Source organism: Drosophila persimilis, unplaced genomic scaffold (genome assembly GCF_003286085.1).
Source record: "Drosophila persimilis strain 14011-0111.01,24,50 unplaced genomic scaffold, DperRS2 tig00000477-arrow-pilon, whole genome shotgun sequence".
Lineage (NCBI taxonomy): Eukaryota > Metazoa > Arthropoda > Insecta > Diptera > Drosophilidae > Drosophila > Drosophila persimilis.
The window spans coordinates 482,512-498,082 of record NW_020825313.1 but is presented as its reverse complement, the minus strand read 5'-3'; the positions used below and the strand labels follow the sequence as shown (position 1 = coordinate 498,082).

At 45.7% G+C, this 15,571-nt stretch overlaps 1 protein-coding gene across 1 annotated transcript in view; it reads left to right on the top strand.

Moving 5' to 3' along the window:
- Positions 1 to 15,246, top strand: part of LOC6603548 — a 138,882-nt gene extending 123,636 nt beyond the window's left edge. The window contains exon 4 of the mRNA XM_026989984.1: positions 14,814 to 15,246. Within this exon, the coding sequence (XP_026845785.1) occupies positions 14,814 to 14,878 (65 nt within the window). The 3' untranslated portion in view covers positions 14,879 to 15,246. The remainder of the gene's footprint in view (positions 1 to 14,813) is intronic.
- The last annotated feature ends 325 nt before the right edge of the window (positions 15,247 to 15,571 follow it).

The window sequence follows — 15,571 nt, the reverse complement described above, 5'->3', positions numbered from 1 at the left end:
AGTAAATACATTTAATCAAATTGAAGTCACAATTCACAGAAGAAGTTGATGTGATTTTCGCGCACATAAAGTTGGAAAAATTCAACAAAGATGTCTTGAAAGTCATATAAAAAGAGATATAAGCATTGCCAGATGTAATGGAATTTTTAGAACAACGGTACACTTCTCTTTACACGTCGTAGGATAAAGAGTGGAAGGCGATGAAAAAAGTAGTGCAATATGGCAAAATAAAAGAAAATTGTCCGCTCTTTAAATGTCAGGACATACCATAATTCGCTGCTATAAGTTTAAGGGAATGAGTCCGATAGATAGAGGCCAGTTTATTCAAAAACAGCGCCCTTGCACAACATGCTGTAGGCATGATATGTATAAGAAGTGCTTATCTGAAATTTTATGTGGGATTTGTAAAAAACCTCATCATACGATGCTCCATATTCCCTACTGTAATAAGTGTGAACTTAGATAACTTCAATTTGGAGCGTCTGCTCCGCAGTGTTACTTTATTCAGAATGAATCTTATAATTTCATGTTGGGTTCAGCTAACCCGAAACATGCAATGCTTATATCTATGTCTTATATTTATGTGTAAGTATATTAGTATATACATATTTGTATGAATGTACATGCAGAAGGCATATACATTGGAATGCTCATTTGACCACTTGGAATATATTGCCGACACTGCAGTTCTCACGCTGCCACGCAGGCCAGTCCACATATAAGGGACTGATCGTATTACGGCTCTTGAGTGTGGTTGTGTTACGTAAACATTGCGACAAAGTGTCTTTATGTTTATGAGCGTGATGACAAAGACTATACAATACCAAGATGTTGCATGAGGAACAAATTCTTTTTCAATTTTCGTTTGACGCTTCATGGTACGGGCGCGCGGGGCTATTACTTCAATTCTCTTTTACGCTACCTTCGCCTCCGAAATGCTACTCGGCTTCGTCAATGCCTCGGTCAGCGTCGAGTCGGTGTGTCTCGAAAAAAAATTGTATGAGTGCCTTAGATAAATTTAATGTACGCATCTAATACAGAATTTTCCAATCGAATTTTCAAGATAGTTTTAGTTTAGAAGATATAAGCACTCAAAGTTAAAAATTTTTTCAGTGTGCAAATATTTATTGAACTCATATTCACTAACTAATTTAGCCAGCTGAGACGCCCAAAGGTCCCACTGTGCCGCTCCAAAGACATCGGGGATCCGCGACCACCGCTTCGACGGTGCTGAGGCTCGAGAGTCCAGAATTGCCGAACAGACGAAACCGATGGGCAGCGGGGTCGCGGTAGAGACGAAGTACAGGCGAAAAGGGAATTGAAACCCCGCGCCCTCCCTCGTGCCTTTTGGGTTCTAATGTTAGGACCCGTCATAGAACAGCTTTTTGGTCGCTCATGCAACATCTTGGTATTGTATAGTCTTTGGTGATACTCTACATTAACTTTAGGCATATGACCACTTGACATATTGTATACACTACAATACGGTGGGCATATGCTTATTTGGCATAGAACATACTACACTACCAAAGAACCAGCATTTTTAGCCACAGCACTTAAAAAAGTAAGGGCAAGGAATGGTGGCTATCAAAACCTTAGAGCTCTAATTTATGGTGGGTCGTAATGTACCATAATTACAGAGGAAGCTGCGCAAATATTATACTTAGTACGAAAACGAGCGAACACCGAGGTAAGTGGAGTGTCATCTACAGACTCTTCCACTTCAAAGTACAAAGTTACGTTATCGGTAAAAACTCGTTATTATAATAAAGGTCCTCTAAATATTGAATCAATCAGTCTTCCGAAACTGATGAAAGTCTTATCATTAAAGTCTTTCAATATTGACAAAACTATGTGGCAAGATTATGTGTTGGCAGACCCTAACTTAAACAAACCATGTAGGGTAGATTTAATAATTGGGATAGATTTGTATACCCATATTTTAAAAGACGGAGTATTAAAAATAGACGGACTACTTGGTCAAAATACAGAATTCGGATGGATTTTATTAGCACCAAATCAAAAGGTGATAAATTTATTGTGGCGACAACAATTGAAGTTGGGGACTTAGAGCGATTCTGGGAATTGGAAAGCGAAAATAATGACGTAGAAAAAGATGTGTGCGAGGAGCATTTCTTGCAAACAACAAGAAGAGATGGCAGGTATGTGGTTAAAAAACCATTTAAAAAAGAAAAGGATCTGGGAGATTCAAAACCCTAAGCTATAGCGCGATTTTACAGTTTTGAAAGAAAGCTCAGCAATAATAAAGGTTAAGTTAGGTTAGGTTGACCCGGGCGGCCCTCAGCGCGGCCCCACATAGGCCAGTATGGCCCTTAGTTGTCCGGATAGGGGGGTATGAACCGTCGCGGCAGTGTCTGGGGGATTTTGAAGCCCTCGAGAATCGAGGTATTTTTCGCATAGGCCAGTAGTTGCTGTGGCGTCCTCTTGGAGGCATCTTCCAGTGATGCCAGTACTGGCGCGCCCAGGTACTTCCTCCTTGCCCTTAGAGAGCAGAACAGTTGCAGATGAGATGTTCCAGGGTTTCGGGTGCCCCAGGTTCGTCACATCTCCTACAACTGGCTCTGTTTGTGATGCCTAGCTTTGTTGCATGCGCCGCAGCCAGACAATGGCCCGTTAATATTCCCACTTATAATCTGCAGTCCTTCCGTGGTAGGTGCAGCAGGTAGTGGCTGAGTTTCTCATTACGGTCCTTGCACATGATTTTCGAGGTTCTGCAGGCGGTGGTACTCCTCCACCTACTTTCGGTTTGTGATCCGGCCTTCTTTTCTAGATCGCCTTGCAGCGTTCTAAGGGAGACAGGCACGTTCTCGGTTCTCCAATTCTCCAGCCCGACGCCTTCCTTAGCTAGTACGTCCACCGCGTCGTTTCCTTCGATGCCTTGGTGACTGGGAACTCAATAGATTCGCACTGACTTTGTCGTGCTTAGGGTATCTAGTGCCTCCCTGCTCGCCAAGACACTGACCACGGACGCCTGCATGGATCTCATTGCCGCTTGGCTGTCGACGAATAGATTGACCGTATCGTGTGCTCTTTCAGTGAGAAGAGCGACCTCTGCTGCTTTCCTGATGGCAAAAACTTCTACCTGGAATATGCTGCATTGGTCCGGTAGTTTATATGACAGACTTATCTCAGGTTCTGCACAATATAGGCCCGCTGCTACTCCTTCGTCCATCTTGGAGCCGTCCGTATATAGGTTAGGTTAGGTTAACCCGGACGGCCCTCAGCGGGGCCGCGCATAGGCCAATATGGCCCTTAGTTATCCGGATGGGGGGGGGTGTATGAACCGTCGCGGGAGTGTTAATGTGGTTTTAAAAAGTCCCCGAGAATCGAGGTATTTTTAGCATAGGCCAGCAGTTCCTGAGGCGTCCTTTTGGAGGCATCTTCCAGTGATGCCAACACTGGGGCGCCCAGGTATCTCCTCCTTGCCCTTGAGAGAGCCGGACAGTTGCAGATGAGATGTTCCAGGGTTTCGATAGCCCCAGGTTCCTCACATTTCCTACAACTGTCTCTGTTGATGTGCAGCAGCCAGACAGTGACCTGTTAGTATTCCCACTATCAGTCTACAGTCCTTTCGTGGTAGGTGCAGTAGGTAGTGGCTAAGTTTCTCGTTGCGCTCCTTGCACATTATCTTCGAGGTTCTGCAGGTGGTGGTACTCCTCCACCTGCTATCAGTCTGTGCTCTAGCCTGCTTCTCTAGATCGCCTTGCAGCGTTCTGAGGGAGACAGGCACGTTCTCGGTTCTCCTATTCTCCAGCCCGACGCCTTCCTTAGCTAGTACGTCCGCCGCTTCGTTTCCTTCGATGCCCTGGTGGCTGGGAACCCAATAGATCCGCACTGTCTTTGTCGTGCTTAGGATGTCTAATGCCTCCCTGCTCGCCAAGACACTTCTGGAACTGACCGCGGACGACTGCATGGATCTTATCGCCGCTTGGCTGTCGACGAATAGGTTGACCGCATCGTGTGCTCGTTCTGTGAGGAGAGCGACCTCCGCTGCTTTCCCGATGGCAAAAACTTCTGCCTGGAATATGCTGCAATGGTCCGGTAGTTTATATGACAGCCTTATCTCAGGGTCTGTACAGTATAGGCCCGCTCCTACTCCTCCATCCATCTTGGAGCCGTCCGTATATATATTGAGGTGCTCAGTTTGGTCTCCACCGATTTTCCAGTCTCCAGGTCCCAAAGATGCGGTTGTTTTTATGTAGAGGCATGTTTGGGGGGTCATGTAATCAGCTGATCTGGACATTTCCCTTCCAATTGAACTATGCCCGTATCCTTGTGGCGACATATTTCCTGAAGCGATGAGGCGTTGTGCTGCCTTTCCTGCAGTCAGACGAGCGTGGATGTCTAGGTGTTCGATTCCAAGTAGGGTTTCGAGTGTGTTTGTTGGGGTTGACCTCAGCGTCCCTGTGATACAGAGCAAAGTCTGTCGCTGAGTCTTTTCCATAAGCTTATGATACGTTTTCTTTCCTGTAGCTTGCCACCACACTAAGACTCCATACAGCAGAGTTGGTCGTACTACAGAGTTATAAATCCAGTGCATCAGAGCAGGAGACAGGCCCCATGTGCTGCTGAGCATCTTCTTGGATGCGTAAAGCGCAATGGTGGCCTTCTTTTTCCCCCTTTCCAAAACATTGGGTTTCCATGCCAGTTTACTATTCAGTTCTGTGCCCAGGTATTTGACTATTATTTTTGAGGTCAGCCTAGTTTGATTGATCCTTGGGGGGGGTCCATATCGGTACCTTGTACCTCTTGGTAAAGAGGATGAGGACCGTTTTGTCCGCGTTGATACTGAGTCCTACTTCTTCCGCCCACTCGCGTTTGTCCATGATTGTACGTTCCATTAAGGAGCTGAGGGTCGATGGACAGACACCCGTAATAAGTATGCTTATGTCGTCCGCATAAGCTGTTATTATCGGGGCCTTCATTTCGTATCTCTGGATGAGGTCGTCGACCACCAGATTCCACAGGAGGGGCGACAGGACTCCACCCTGGGGTGTGCCTTTGTGTTCCTCATTTACCATGGAAGCGGTGCCCCACTCTGATTGCACCCGTCTGCAACCCAGGAGGTTCCTTATCCACAGGTTGATTGCTGGGTGTGTATTAGTCGCTACCAGGCGATTTGTTATTGCTTTCGTAGCCACGTTGTTAAATGCTCCGGAGATGTCCACAAATACTCCCAGTGCATATTTTTTATTGTGAAGGGCTTTCTCAATGGTAGCTACTACCGAGTGTCGTGCAGTCTCCACCGATTTCCCTTTAGTATAGGCATGCTGGTTGGTTGACATCAGTCCTCCCACATCATTCCTGATGTGTAAGTCCAGCAGCTTTTCTAGTGTTTTAAATATAAAGGAGGTGTGGCTTATCGGTCTATAGTCCTTGGGACTCGCATGGCTGCACTTTCCTGCCTTTGGGAGGAAGTCAACTCTCGACGTTCTCCATTGGACAGGGATGTAGCCTGTACTTAGACAAACTGTGAATATTGCGGAAAGCCATGGGGTAATCGCCTCTTTGGTCACCTGCATCATGGCTGGGAAAATCCTGTTCAGTCCTGGTGCTTTTGTGCCCGCAAAGGAGTCTATTGCCCTGTGGATTCGCTTTGTGGATAACAGATCTTGGGGGGTTGGGGGGTGTTGTTCCGTGGTTCTACGTCCTGGTGCTCTTTGGCATCAGCGACCTCGGTGCAACCAGGGAAATGTTTCTCCATTTGTATGGTAGGCTTCTTAGAGAGCAGTTTCCGAACCCGTGCGGTTTCTGGTACTCTCTCGATGTTGGAGCAGAAGGTCCTCCACGAGTTCCGTTGTGCTTTGCGTATTCCCTTCTTGTAGCTCCGAAGTAGGAGTCTGTATTCCTCATAGACGATCCCTTCGTTCGCTTGTTTGGCGATCTTAAATAATTCCTTGAGGTTGTTCCTTTGAAGAGTGAGATCCTGGTTCCACCAGAGTGGCTTGGACCTCTTCTTCGTCCTCGAGAGTTTGCACGATGTGTCGTAGGCGTCCAGTAACGCGTTAGATAGGGTCTCTAGAGCCGAGCTTCGAACTAACTGTCTTTTTAAAATTTGCCCAGTTTGTATTCCGAGGGTTTCTATAGACTGTTACCTTCGAAGAGTGTGTAAAATCGCACTTAAACTGAATGTACTTATGATCTGAGAAGGAGGGTGTTTCAATGACTCTCCAGCCAGATACCATAGTACTGTTTCCCGTTGCAAGTGTTAGGTCTAGCAGGTTGGATGAGATCGGCCCTACAAAGTCTAAGAGCGACTCACCTCTGTCATTGATGTCGGTGCTTCCTCACACATTGTGGTGGGCATTGACGTCCGTCCCGATGACGAGTTGATGGCTTTTGGTGCCGGCTTCAGTCACCAGACTCCTGAGTTCGTCGGGTGGTGCGGGTCTGTCATGAGCCATATAGCAGGAAGCTACCAGAAGGCGCTTTTCCTCACTTTCCAGCATCACAACCGTCAGGTCATCCGTGCTGTAATGAGACATAAGGTAAGCATGGATTCCCTTCCGTACGAGTACGACGGTTCTGTTCCTGCTTACCGATGTTGAGTAGAACAGGTTATGATTTGAGGACTTTAGTCCGGCCACTGAATTGCCTGTCGCAATCCAGGGCTCCTGGACTAGAGCTATGTCGGCGAGCCCTTACTCCATGGCGATGAGGAACTCCGCCGACGCTACCTTGCTTTTATGCAAGTTGAGCTGCAGCACACTCAGCATGGGTGGCTGGCTCAATTGCACCTGACGGGTTGACTACCAGCGTCAGGTCACCGTCGTCCTCTTCTTCCTCTGCGTCTTTGAGCGCAAGACCCTGGGCGGCCTCCACGCTGGACTCGAGACCTAAGTCCCTTTCCACCTCGCCAGCCTGTAGGGTGTGTGCGTGCTTTTCTTCGGGGTGGCGCTTTTTGAGGCGCAGGTATACACTACCCATGCCCCGCGCCATCTTCCCGAATTTGGAGCACAGCACCTCTGCTTCCATATTTATTTGGAGGATCACACATTAGCCCCCTTCGTTGGGTAGTCGGCTACCAATGTGTAAGATCCTCCAATCGGTCGTTGGCACGTCCGCGTTTTGCCGCTGAACGAGTAATGTGATGGGGAAGAGTACCTTCGCCTTAGGCTTGGACGGGATAAGCTCCCGGTCTACAACCTAAAGCTTGGAACCCTCACACATCGCCTCCAGTTGGCGTGCGCGTCAGCCACCTTAGGGTTGGATCGTCGTTGCTCTTTAGGATTTTAACCCCATTTAGCCACCCAGCACCATCGAAAGTGGGCATTGGGGCCGCGGGGGCTTCCTCCATATGTGCAAACAGTGAGTCGACAAGACGTGAATGCACCAGCTTCCACTGTGCCGCGGTCATCTTGCCGTTCTCCTCGCTACGGTCGATGAGTGCCACGATCAGATGTCGTTTGGTCACATCGCTGACCTTCGCTTTCGGCTTTGTTGGCTTCTTGGCTTCGGTGTAGGGGCTGCACTCTTGGGCCCGCGTTGCCGCTTGCACTCTCAGTCGACCGTTGCCTCTTGGTGGCCATCAGCTCCTCCACCTTATTGGCAAATTCGCCATTCGACGCCCTCCTTTGTGGCATCTGAGCGTAGTGCAGCCGGCCCTCCTCTACTCGCTGCTCGGCCCAGGCTAGCTTAACTTTCTCCGCATGGGAGATGTCTGCTTTACCTTGCAGCCGGCTTTTGATGTTGAGGGCCGCTTTGTACTGTGCTTTGGAACGTGTCGGCCCTTCCGTATGTAGGGAGCTGGTGCCTGGTTCCGGCGAGCGAAGAAGGCTCTCTTCCTCCGTCCTGCTTAGAGAGAGCACGCTCTCCAGATCCGTGTCTGTTTCGACTATGGCATCTTTGCGGCTCCATTTACAGGCTGCGGAGTGAGTTGTCGTTGTGGCAGTAGCTATACAACTGACCTGGCCTGCTCCCGCCAAGGCCGAGGTGTGACCGCATCTCAGTGGCAGGAACCTTAGTATCATCTAAGCGTGCAATCAAGCACCTTGTAGTCTTGGTAGACACATGTCTCTGCTTTCGAGAGCACTTGGCCTACATAAGCAAGAAGGCGGCGACCAGCAACGGTGCACTCTCGAGAATAATGCTGACCACCCCAGGACCAAAGCAAAGGCGACGACAACAACTAACGGGTGTGACGAGATCGGTGATGCTATATGCGGCACCAATCTGGACAAAGGCCCTACAAACAGCGAGCTACGCCCGGGGACTGGCAACCACGCACCGCCTCTCTTCGTTACGGATCACCAATGCCTTGCGAACAGTCTCGGACGAAGCAGCGCACGTAATCGCAGGCTTAGCACTCCTGGAATACCTGGCTGAGGAGCGGTCCACCTACTACCAGGGTTGCAGAGGTATGGACGCGGCTGTTAAAAGGCAGGTGCATCAGAGCCTCAGAAAGTGGCAACAACGCCCTAAAGGGCGATGGACTCACCAGCTCATCCTAACCATCGACGCGTATGTTAACAGGAAGCATGGACAAGTCAACTTTTACCTGACTCAGCTCTTCAGTGGCCATAGTTGCTTCTGAAGTTACCTTCACCGCTTCGGACATGAGGACTCCGCAGAGTGCTCTTGGTGCGGGCACAACGTGGAGGAGGATGCCGAGCATATCATATTTGCGTGTGACAGATTCTCAGCACGACGGCTAGAAGAAGCCCAGTGCGGGGCATTAACCAAGAAAAACCTGGTTTTTCTGTCCCCGGATAACTGGGGGGCGACTAGCAACTTCGCGGCAATCATCATGCAGAATACAGAATCAACAACCCGCGGCCGCCAGAGAAACCGGAAAACAACGCAGAAAAAAAACCCCGACCTCGCGGAATTCCGGCGCAACGCGCTGACGAAAGCGCGGCACAGCGACAGAGAAATGCGAACAGTGCTATTGCCCTCCGAGAAGAAATTCGAAGAGTTCCCCTAGTGACGTGAAAACGCGAACCAAGCGAAACAACAGACGCGAGCCATAAGCAGAACTATGGGGATCGACAACACAGGGGTGAGTACCAGCTGGATACACAAACGCCGTCGAGAGGAGCTGGAAGCCTTCGCGGAAGAATTCGGGCTCAGCTGCGAAGGCAACGTGGAAGATTTGCGAAGGAATTTCGCCGAACTAGTCGAAGGGCCCGTCGTGCGCGAAGCTAGGATTAGATTGAGCGCCTCGAAGACACGAACTGCGAAGTCTGGCGCAACTGACGAAGTTGACCACAGAGTTTGAGAGTATACAGGAGCGAAACATCCCAGCAACGCCCATCCCCCCTCGACAAACCCCACGATACGCGCAGCCAACGGCACAACAGGCGCCAAACAAAAGCGGTACAAATCGAGCCCCCTTTCGAAAACCCCACTAGAACGCCCCACTGCCCGCAAGGAGACCACACCAAGCCAGTACTCCAGAACAGGAAGCTACGCATCGGATGATCACCACGCCCATTGCCAATCCACACGCGGCCTGTCGAAGTTGTGGGGAAGTTGGACATGTTTCTCACGACTGCGCTAAATGTTAGCGTATATATAAAGTATCCATAAAGTATATATATTCTTGATCAGTATCAATAGCCAAGTCGATATAGCCATGTCCCTCTGTCCTGTTTAAAGCCTAGTTCTCAGAGACTATAAGAGCTGGAGAAACCAAATTTTGTCTCCAGACTCTTGTAATATCGCACTGATACAAGTGTTTCTCAACCCCTAAAAACTTTATCGTTTACTTTTATTTTTTTGTTAAATTTTCTTTGAAAATTCATTTACATAAGATTATGAGCGATTACGATTCATTATTAAATAAGATTACATAAGATTATAAGCGATTACACTAGACAACAAAATTTAAATTCTTGTTTCGCTGAGAACCAAACGAGAACGAATTTCTGATCGATTTGGATCTTTCAAAATATTTCAACGAATTTTAAAACTGCCATTTTGCCGTTAAAAACTGTTACAAATACAACATTTTGGTATTTTTTGAACAAAATGGTTGAATTTCGAGTACCGGAATTCAACTGTAAAATGCGTAATTTGAAGGTTTGGACAAACGGCTGCACCTTAAGCCTAAAAAAAACGAGGGGGAACGTTGTGAGTTGCTGCGTAGACCGCAACTCTACATTTATACCCGATACTTAGTCAGTATGGCTCTCCTCCGGCAGACGCCGCTAAATTAAACGACACGACAAAGAGTGCGTGCGAGAGAGACAGAACATCAGTCTGAGCGTGACGTCGGGCGCTGCGTAGCCAGTGCAAATTGAGTTGTTCCTTTTGGCTATAAAAATGATCTGATCTGATCCAGATTCAGCAATCTGATAGATATGATCATTATCTATGATTGTGCGTTTTTAGTTTTTTCGAATCTGCCATATTGTGGACGCCCCCACTTTGTGGGGGCGGAAGGGGGTGGGGCGAAATTTTGAGCTATACGTTTTAGAGTGAGATCAAAAAGGAGTGTGGATACCAAATTTGGTTACTCTAGCCTTAATAGTCTGAGATTTGTGGATGCCCCAGATTTTCGTCTTTTCCGGGGGTGGAAGGGGGTGTGGCGAAATTTTGACACAAAACGGTCAAGGTCAGATATCACAGGAGTGTGGATACCACATTGCCATTTTGCAATTGGCAAAACCGACCATGAAACCTGTGTGTTAGAGAGAGACAGAGCGAGAAAGAATGAATTTTTTTCTTGATTCTGGCTATAATAATTATACCATCTGTTTCAGATTCTGCACTCAAGAAGATAAAGTCATCTTCTACGATTCTGCGTTTTTAGTTTTCTCGTATCTTTAAAATTGTGGATGCCACAGATTTTCGCCCTTTGTGGGGGCGGAAGTGGGCGGGGCAAAGTTTTCAAATATACTTGTAGCAGTGTCATATCACTGAAGTCCGGATATAAAACGTCGTTGCTCTAGCTCTTATAGTCTTCGAGCACTAGGCGCTGATAAGGACGGACGGGCGGACGGACGGACAGACAGACAGGGCTCAATCGACTCGGCTATTGATGCTGATAAAGAATATATATACTTTATGGGGTCGGAAACGATTCCTTCTGGACGTTACACACATCCACTTTTACCACAAATCTAATATACCCCAATACTCATTTTGAGTATCGGGTATAAAAATCATGAAAAATTTTGAAAGCACCATATTAACAATTGTTTTCGATCAACATTCGTTAGCCTCAGGAAATTTTCGGCGTTTAAGCACACTTCGGTGCTAAAACATATTGCTGGCAATTTCCCTGTCGAAACAATTCGATCAGTGCAGTGCATTAGACAGTGCAGTGAACTAACTAATACATACAAGCGGAATAAAACGCAGAATCGGATAGCTCTCACAGCTAAACGCATTAGTTTTATTATCTTTGCTCGCGGCTCCCACGTTTCTACATATACTGGGCGTCTTGTTCTGTCGGCAGCACCTGAGCCTACTAATGTCGCGAACGCAGCAATGTAGCAAATCGAGCGAATGAATGCAGATTTCGATGCCGCTCAAAACGAGCCTTGAAATGCTGGATTTGCTGCTGTTAGCCCATGATGCCCGATTGGATTTTTCGAATATTTATGTGAAAGTTAGGTCAGGTTCAGGCAGTCGCGGGAGTTGATGGCTGCTCGCACAGTTAACACTGTCAATTCAACGGCTCGGCATACTCTCGAGGAGAATTCGTCTTTGCTCGCCTATGATATTATAGGGCGTTCTCGAATGCCCGAGTTGCAGATTCCTCCATTTAGTGGAAACTACATAAATTGCCCAGAATTCCATTCCATGTTGTCGACAATGGTGCACAAGGACCAACGTATCCCAATCATCGAAAAATTCCAATACCTTTGTGGATGTCTAGACGGTGCTGCGTTGGATACGATTCGTTCATTGGAACTTTTTGAAGAAAATTACAAGGCGTTGAATTTATTGAAGTTGCGATTCGATAATAAACTTTTGCATTTTCAGGCACACGACAAGGCTATTTTCGGGCTGCAAGGGGTGGAGAAGGGCCAAGCTATCGGCTTGAGCGCAATCAGCGACAAAATTAATGCGCAATTGCGTGCTCTTTAGACCTTGCCAACCGCTCAGGAGATTTCGGACAGGACATTTAGGCATGAAATTGGACCGCATGACCAGCCGACCTCAAAATTGCCTCAGTGGTCAAGCATGGCCTCATTTTTGGAAGCAAGATGCTGTGAAATTGGGAACCAGCTATGGTACCAAGTCCTAGCCAGCAGGTTGGAAAAGACAAACATATCACCCTTAATACATCCAGGAACGACACATCCTAACCCTACATGTAAACATTGCAATTCCTCCGAGCAATACATATCTAGATGTCAGGCATTCCTAAGTCTCTCTGCGTTTGAACGATATAAAGAAAAAAAGAAGAGCTACTAATTATTGAAGTGCCCCAACAAAGGCCATGAATTTCAGAGGTGCAGGTCAGGATTTTGCAGACATTGCCAGGCCACCATCACACACTGCTTCACATCCCATTGCAGCTTCATCTTCCTTCTTCTTCGTTATGGAGCACTTATCCATTATCGTACCATTTTGCATTCTGCGTCGCAGGCAAACTGTATAACATCCAGGCTTGCTAAACAGTTGCAGTTGGATCATCGTTTCTCTTATTTGAACATCTCCGGTATTGGAAATTCCATTCTACTTTCGAGCAAGTCTGTACATATTGTTGAACAATCCCAGGATGCAAGCTTTCCAGATTCTTTTTCTGCAATTGTCACCAATTCCATTCGGAAAATGCAGACCAACTTTTACTTGGATACAAAGAATTGGCCAATTCCGAAAATTGTGGAGCTCGCTGACTAGCTAGCTGAAAAATTCACTTCAAGCCCCAACGAGTCGATCTTCCGATAAAAGCTGGCTTATTCTTCGACCTATTGTGCGTCACACAGATGCGGCTTTCGGCACAGCTGCCAATTTTTCAAGAGATAAACCATAGCTGTCAGGAAGCATTATTAACTCGGAGAATCAGTGTGCAGTGTTAGCCGCTTTTGAAAATTTCTCTCGCATTGCTTATGACGTTTTTTGACCCACCACGCTGGAGTACCATACCATACTATACCATAAGGAGCTGCACGAGTGCCAGGAGCAAGTGCAAAAACTGCGATTGGAGAATTATGAACCTACATATCCACGCTATATGAAATGCAAACTTCAACATTGGAAATTTCTACCTTTCTAAATTGTCTGCCATTCTATGGAATTTCAGAGGTTCCCGATGATCAAGATTCACCTACGACACGCCGCCTTAGTAAAGAAGCGCCGATTGGTACATTCGACGATTATCCCAGTGTAGCCGTCATCCGTGCCCAAGTTAGCGTCTTCAAGAGGGCCGCTGGGAAGATAGCGGTTCTGCCTCTTCAGAAGGCTTTGCCTTCTGGAACAGAACATCGTAGATTAGCTGCTTGCCATATAACAGCCAATTATTGGCCTTCAGCCGCTTATTCTGTTAGCCGCTAATTTGTATGTCCCTCGAATGTTTGTTAAAGCGTTCTCTCGAAGCTCGCTCTTCGTTATTTCCGCTTTGTGTCTACCTACCCATGTCTGCCGAGCGAAGCTGCGCTTAGCGATCGAATCTGCAATGTAAAGGGCAGGAAGTCTAATCTTGCAATTTAGATGTCGCGCAATAAAGTACATATCTCAATTTATGTATATTTAATCGAAGTAATTAGTCGTCCGATCGGAGAAAAAACCATTATCTCCACAGATGGATCTGATAGCTTTACAATTTTGTAATGAACTATGGCTGTTTTTATATGGCAAAGATTATTTTTTCATCTCTTAAAACTCGTACTTTTTAAATGTTTTTTTAATTTTGATGCAGTGGTTTTTTAAAATAACTTATCTTACATCTTTTCTGAATAGCTGATAAATGCATCTATAAATCGGACCTGAACAATTTGTAGGTCCAGCTTACTGTCCGGGAAATATGAATATCAAAATTTTTATTTTAAAAATCTCGGAGAACGTCAAAGGAAACTGTTTGTTTGTGTTTTTTAAATTTTAGTTATATAGTTTCGCAATGTCCCTATTTTTGAAATAAGCTCATTTAATTTTTAAAGACAAAATTTTATAAACTTTTATACAGCCTGTGTTCGGAGCAGCAGCCGTTAATAACTCTTAAGTCACGTCTCTCTTAAGTTTTCTGTTATCACGCTCAGCCTATTTACGCTCAGTGCATACACGCACACACCTATGTAAAGTTATTACTTGTTATAAGCCACTGCTTCGACCCTTCCTTTTGTCTAGTCGGTCGTTCCTATTCGAGGCAGTCGGTCTGCAGTACTCTTTGTCACCCAAAACGCCTAACACCTAAATCTAAGTCCACGGCCACGGCCTCGAACAAAAAACACACAAACAATATCAAACAATAAACGCCAAATTGTAACCTTAAAAACGGAGCAATTTTTTTCTTTTAAATTTTGGAGTCATAGTTGCCGAAAAAGCTCGGCAGCTTCTAACAGCGGAGGCGGACCGAGACGTAATTATCCATCGAAGAGGACGGTATTGTAGAATTACTCTAAGCACTCGTTGTAATAAGAAATGCTAAGAAACGGGGAGCGACGTGCGGATTGTAAGAGCGCACAGAACCGTGAGAGCGAGATCGAGGCAGAGGGCGATGTAACTGGCTGTTAACTGAGCGCGGTACCCAGCAGCGATAGCAGACTGTTTTCCTGGGCTGCCAACAGCGTGGTTGCCCTGTTACAGCTGTTACCCTGAAAACAGTCATACCTGTCTTTACGTTTATGCAAACCTTCTATTTGATTTAATTTAACTAACCAGGTTTTTTCTTATTTTTATAGATCAAAGACAAAAGAGTAAAGGCGGTTCTGGAAGTTGCTGTTCAACAACGTGCTGCATTTTGTAACTAATTTTATATATAAAATAAATTACTTAAATGAATGGATGATAAAAGACGAAAATAGAAAATAGTTTTTGTGCAGTCATGAAAATTAAGGAATGAAAAAAACAAACTCCGTTTTGTTGGAAATATTATTGTATATAAGGAATATATTTTATTTATGCGAACTATAAATACGGGTATTTGTAAGCAGAAGCTAAATGCAAAATGCTTATTATGTTCTACGCTGTAATAGTCTGCATAAAAACGTATAAAATGTAAAATATTACTACAATACAAAATATGTTGATCAATCTTTACTGTAAACTTAATTGAAAAAAGAAAAGATCTTTATGCACTAACTAAACAATATGTAATAAGATAATTAAACCAAATTTACCCAGGTCCTAATATTACCAGTATGTTTTCATACCCTTTTTGATTTTGGTCAAGTGTTTGCAATGAACAAAAGGCTACACATCCGACCTCACAACATTGTATATACATATATTCCTTACCATCATAAACATAAGAGCGATAAAGCTATGTCAATCTGTCTGTACTTTGATCCTCTTGCCTGTTTTTATATATACTAGACTTGGCAGAGACTACTGTATTTTGGCTGCAGGCTTCATAACATCCAAGATCCAGGACATCCAAAATATAACTACATTTCGTTTTATATCTATATTCACAAGTCAGTAAGATTTATAAATTTTG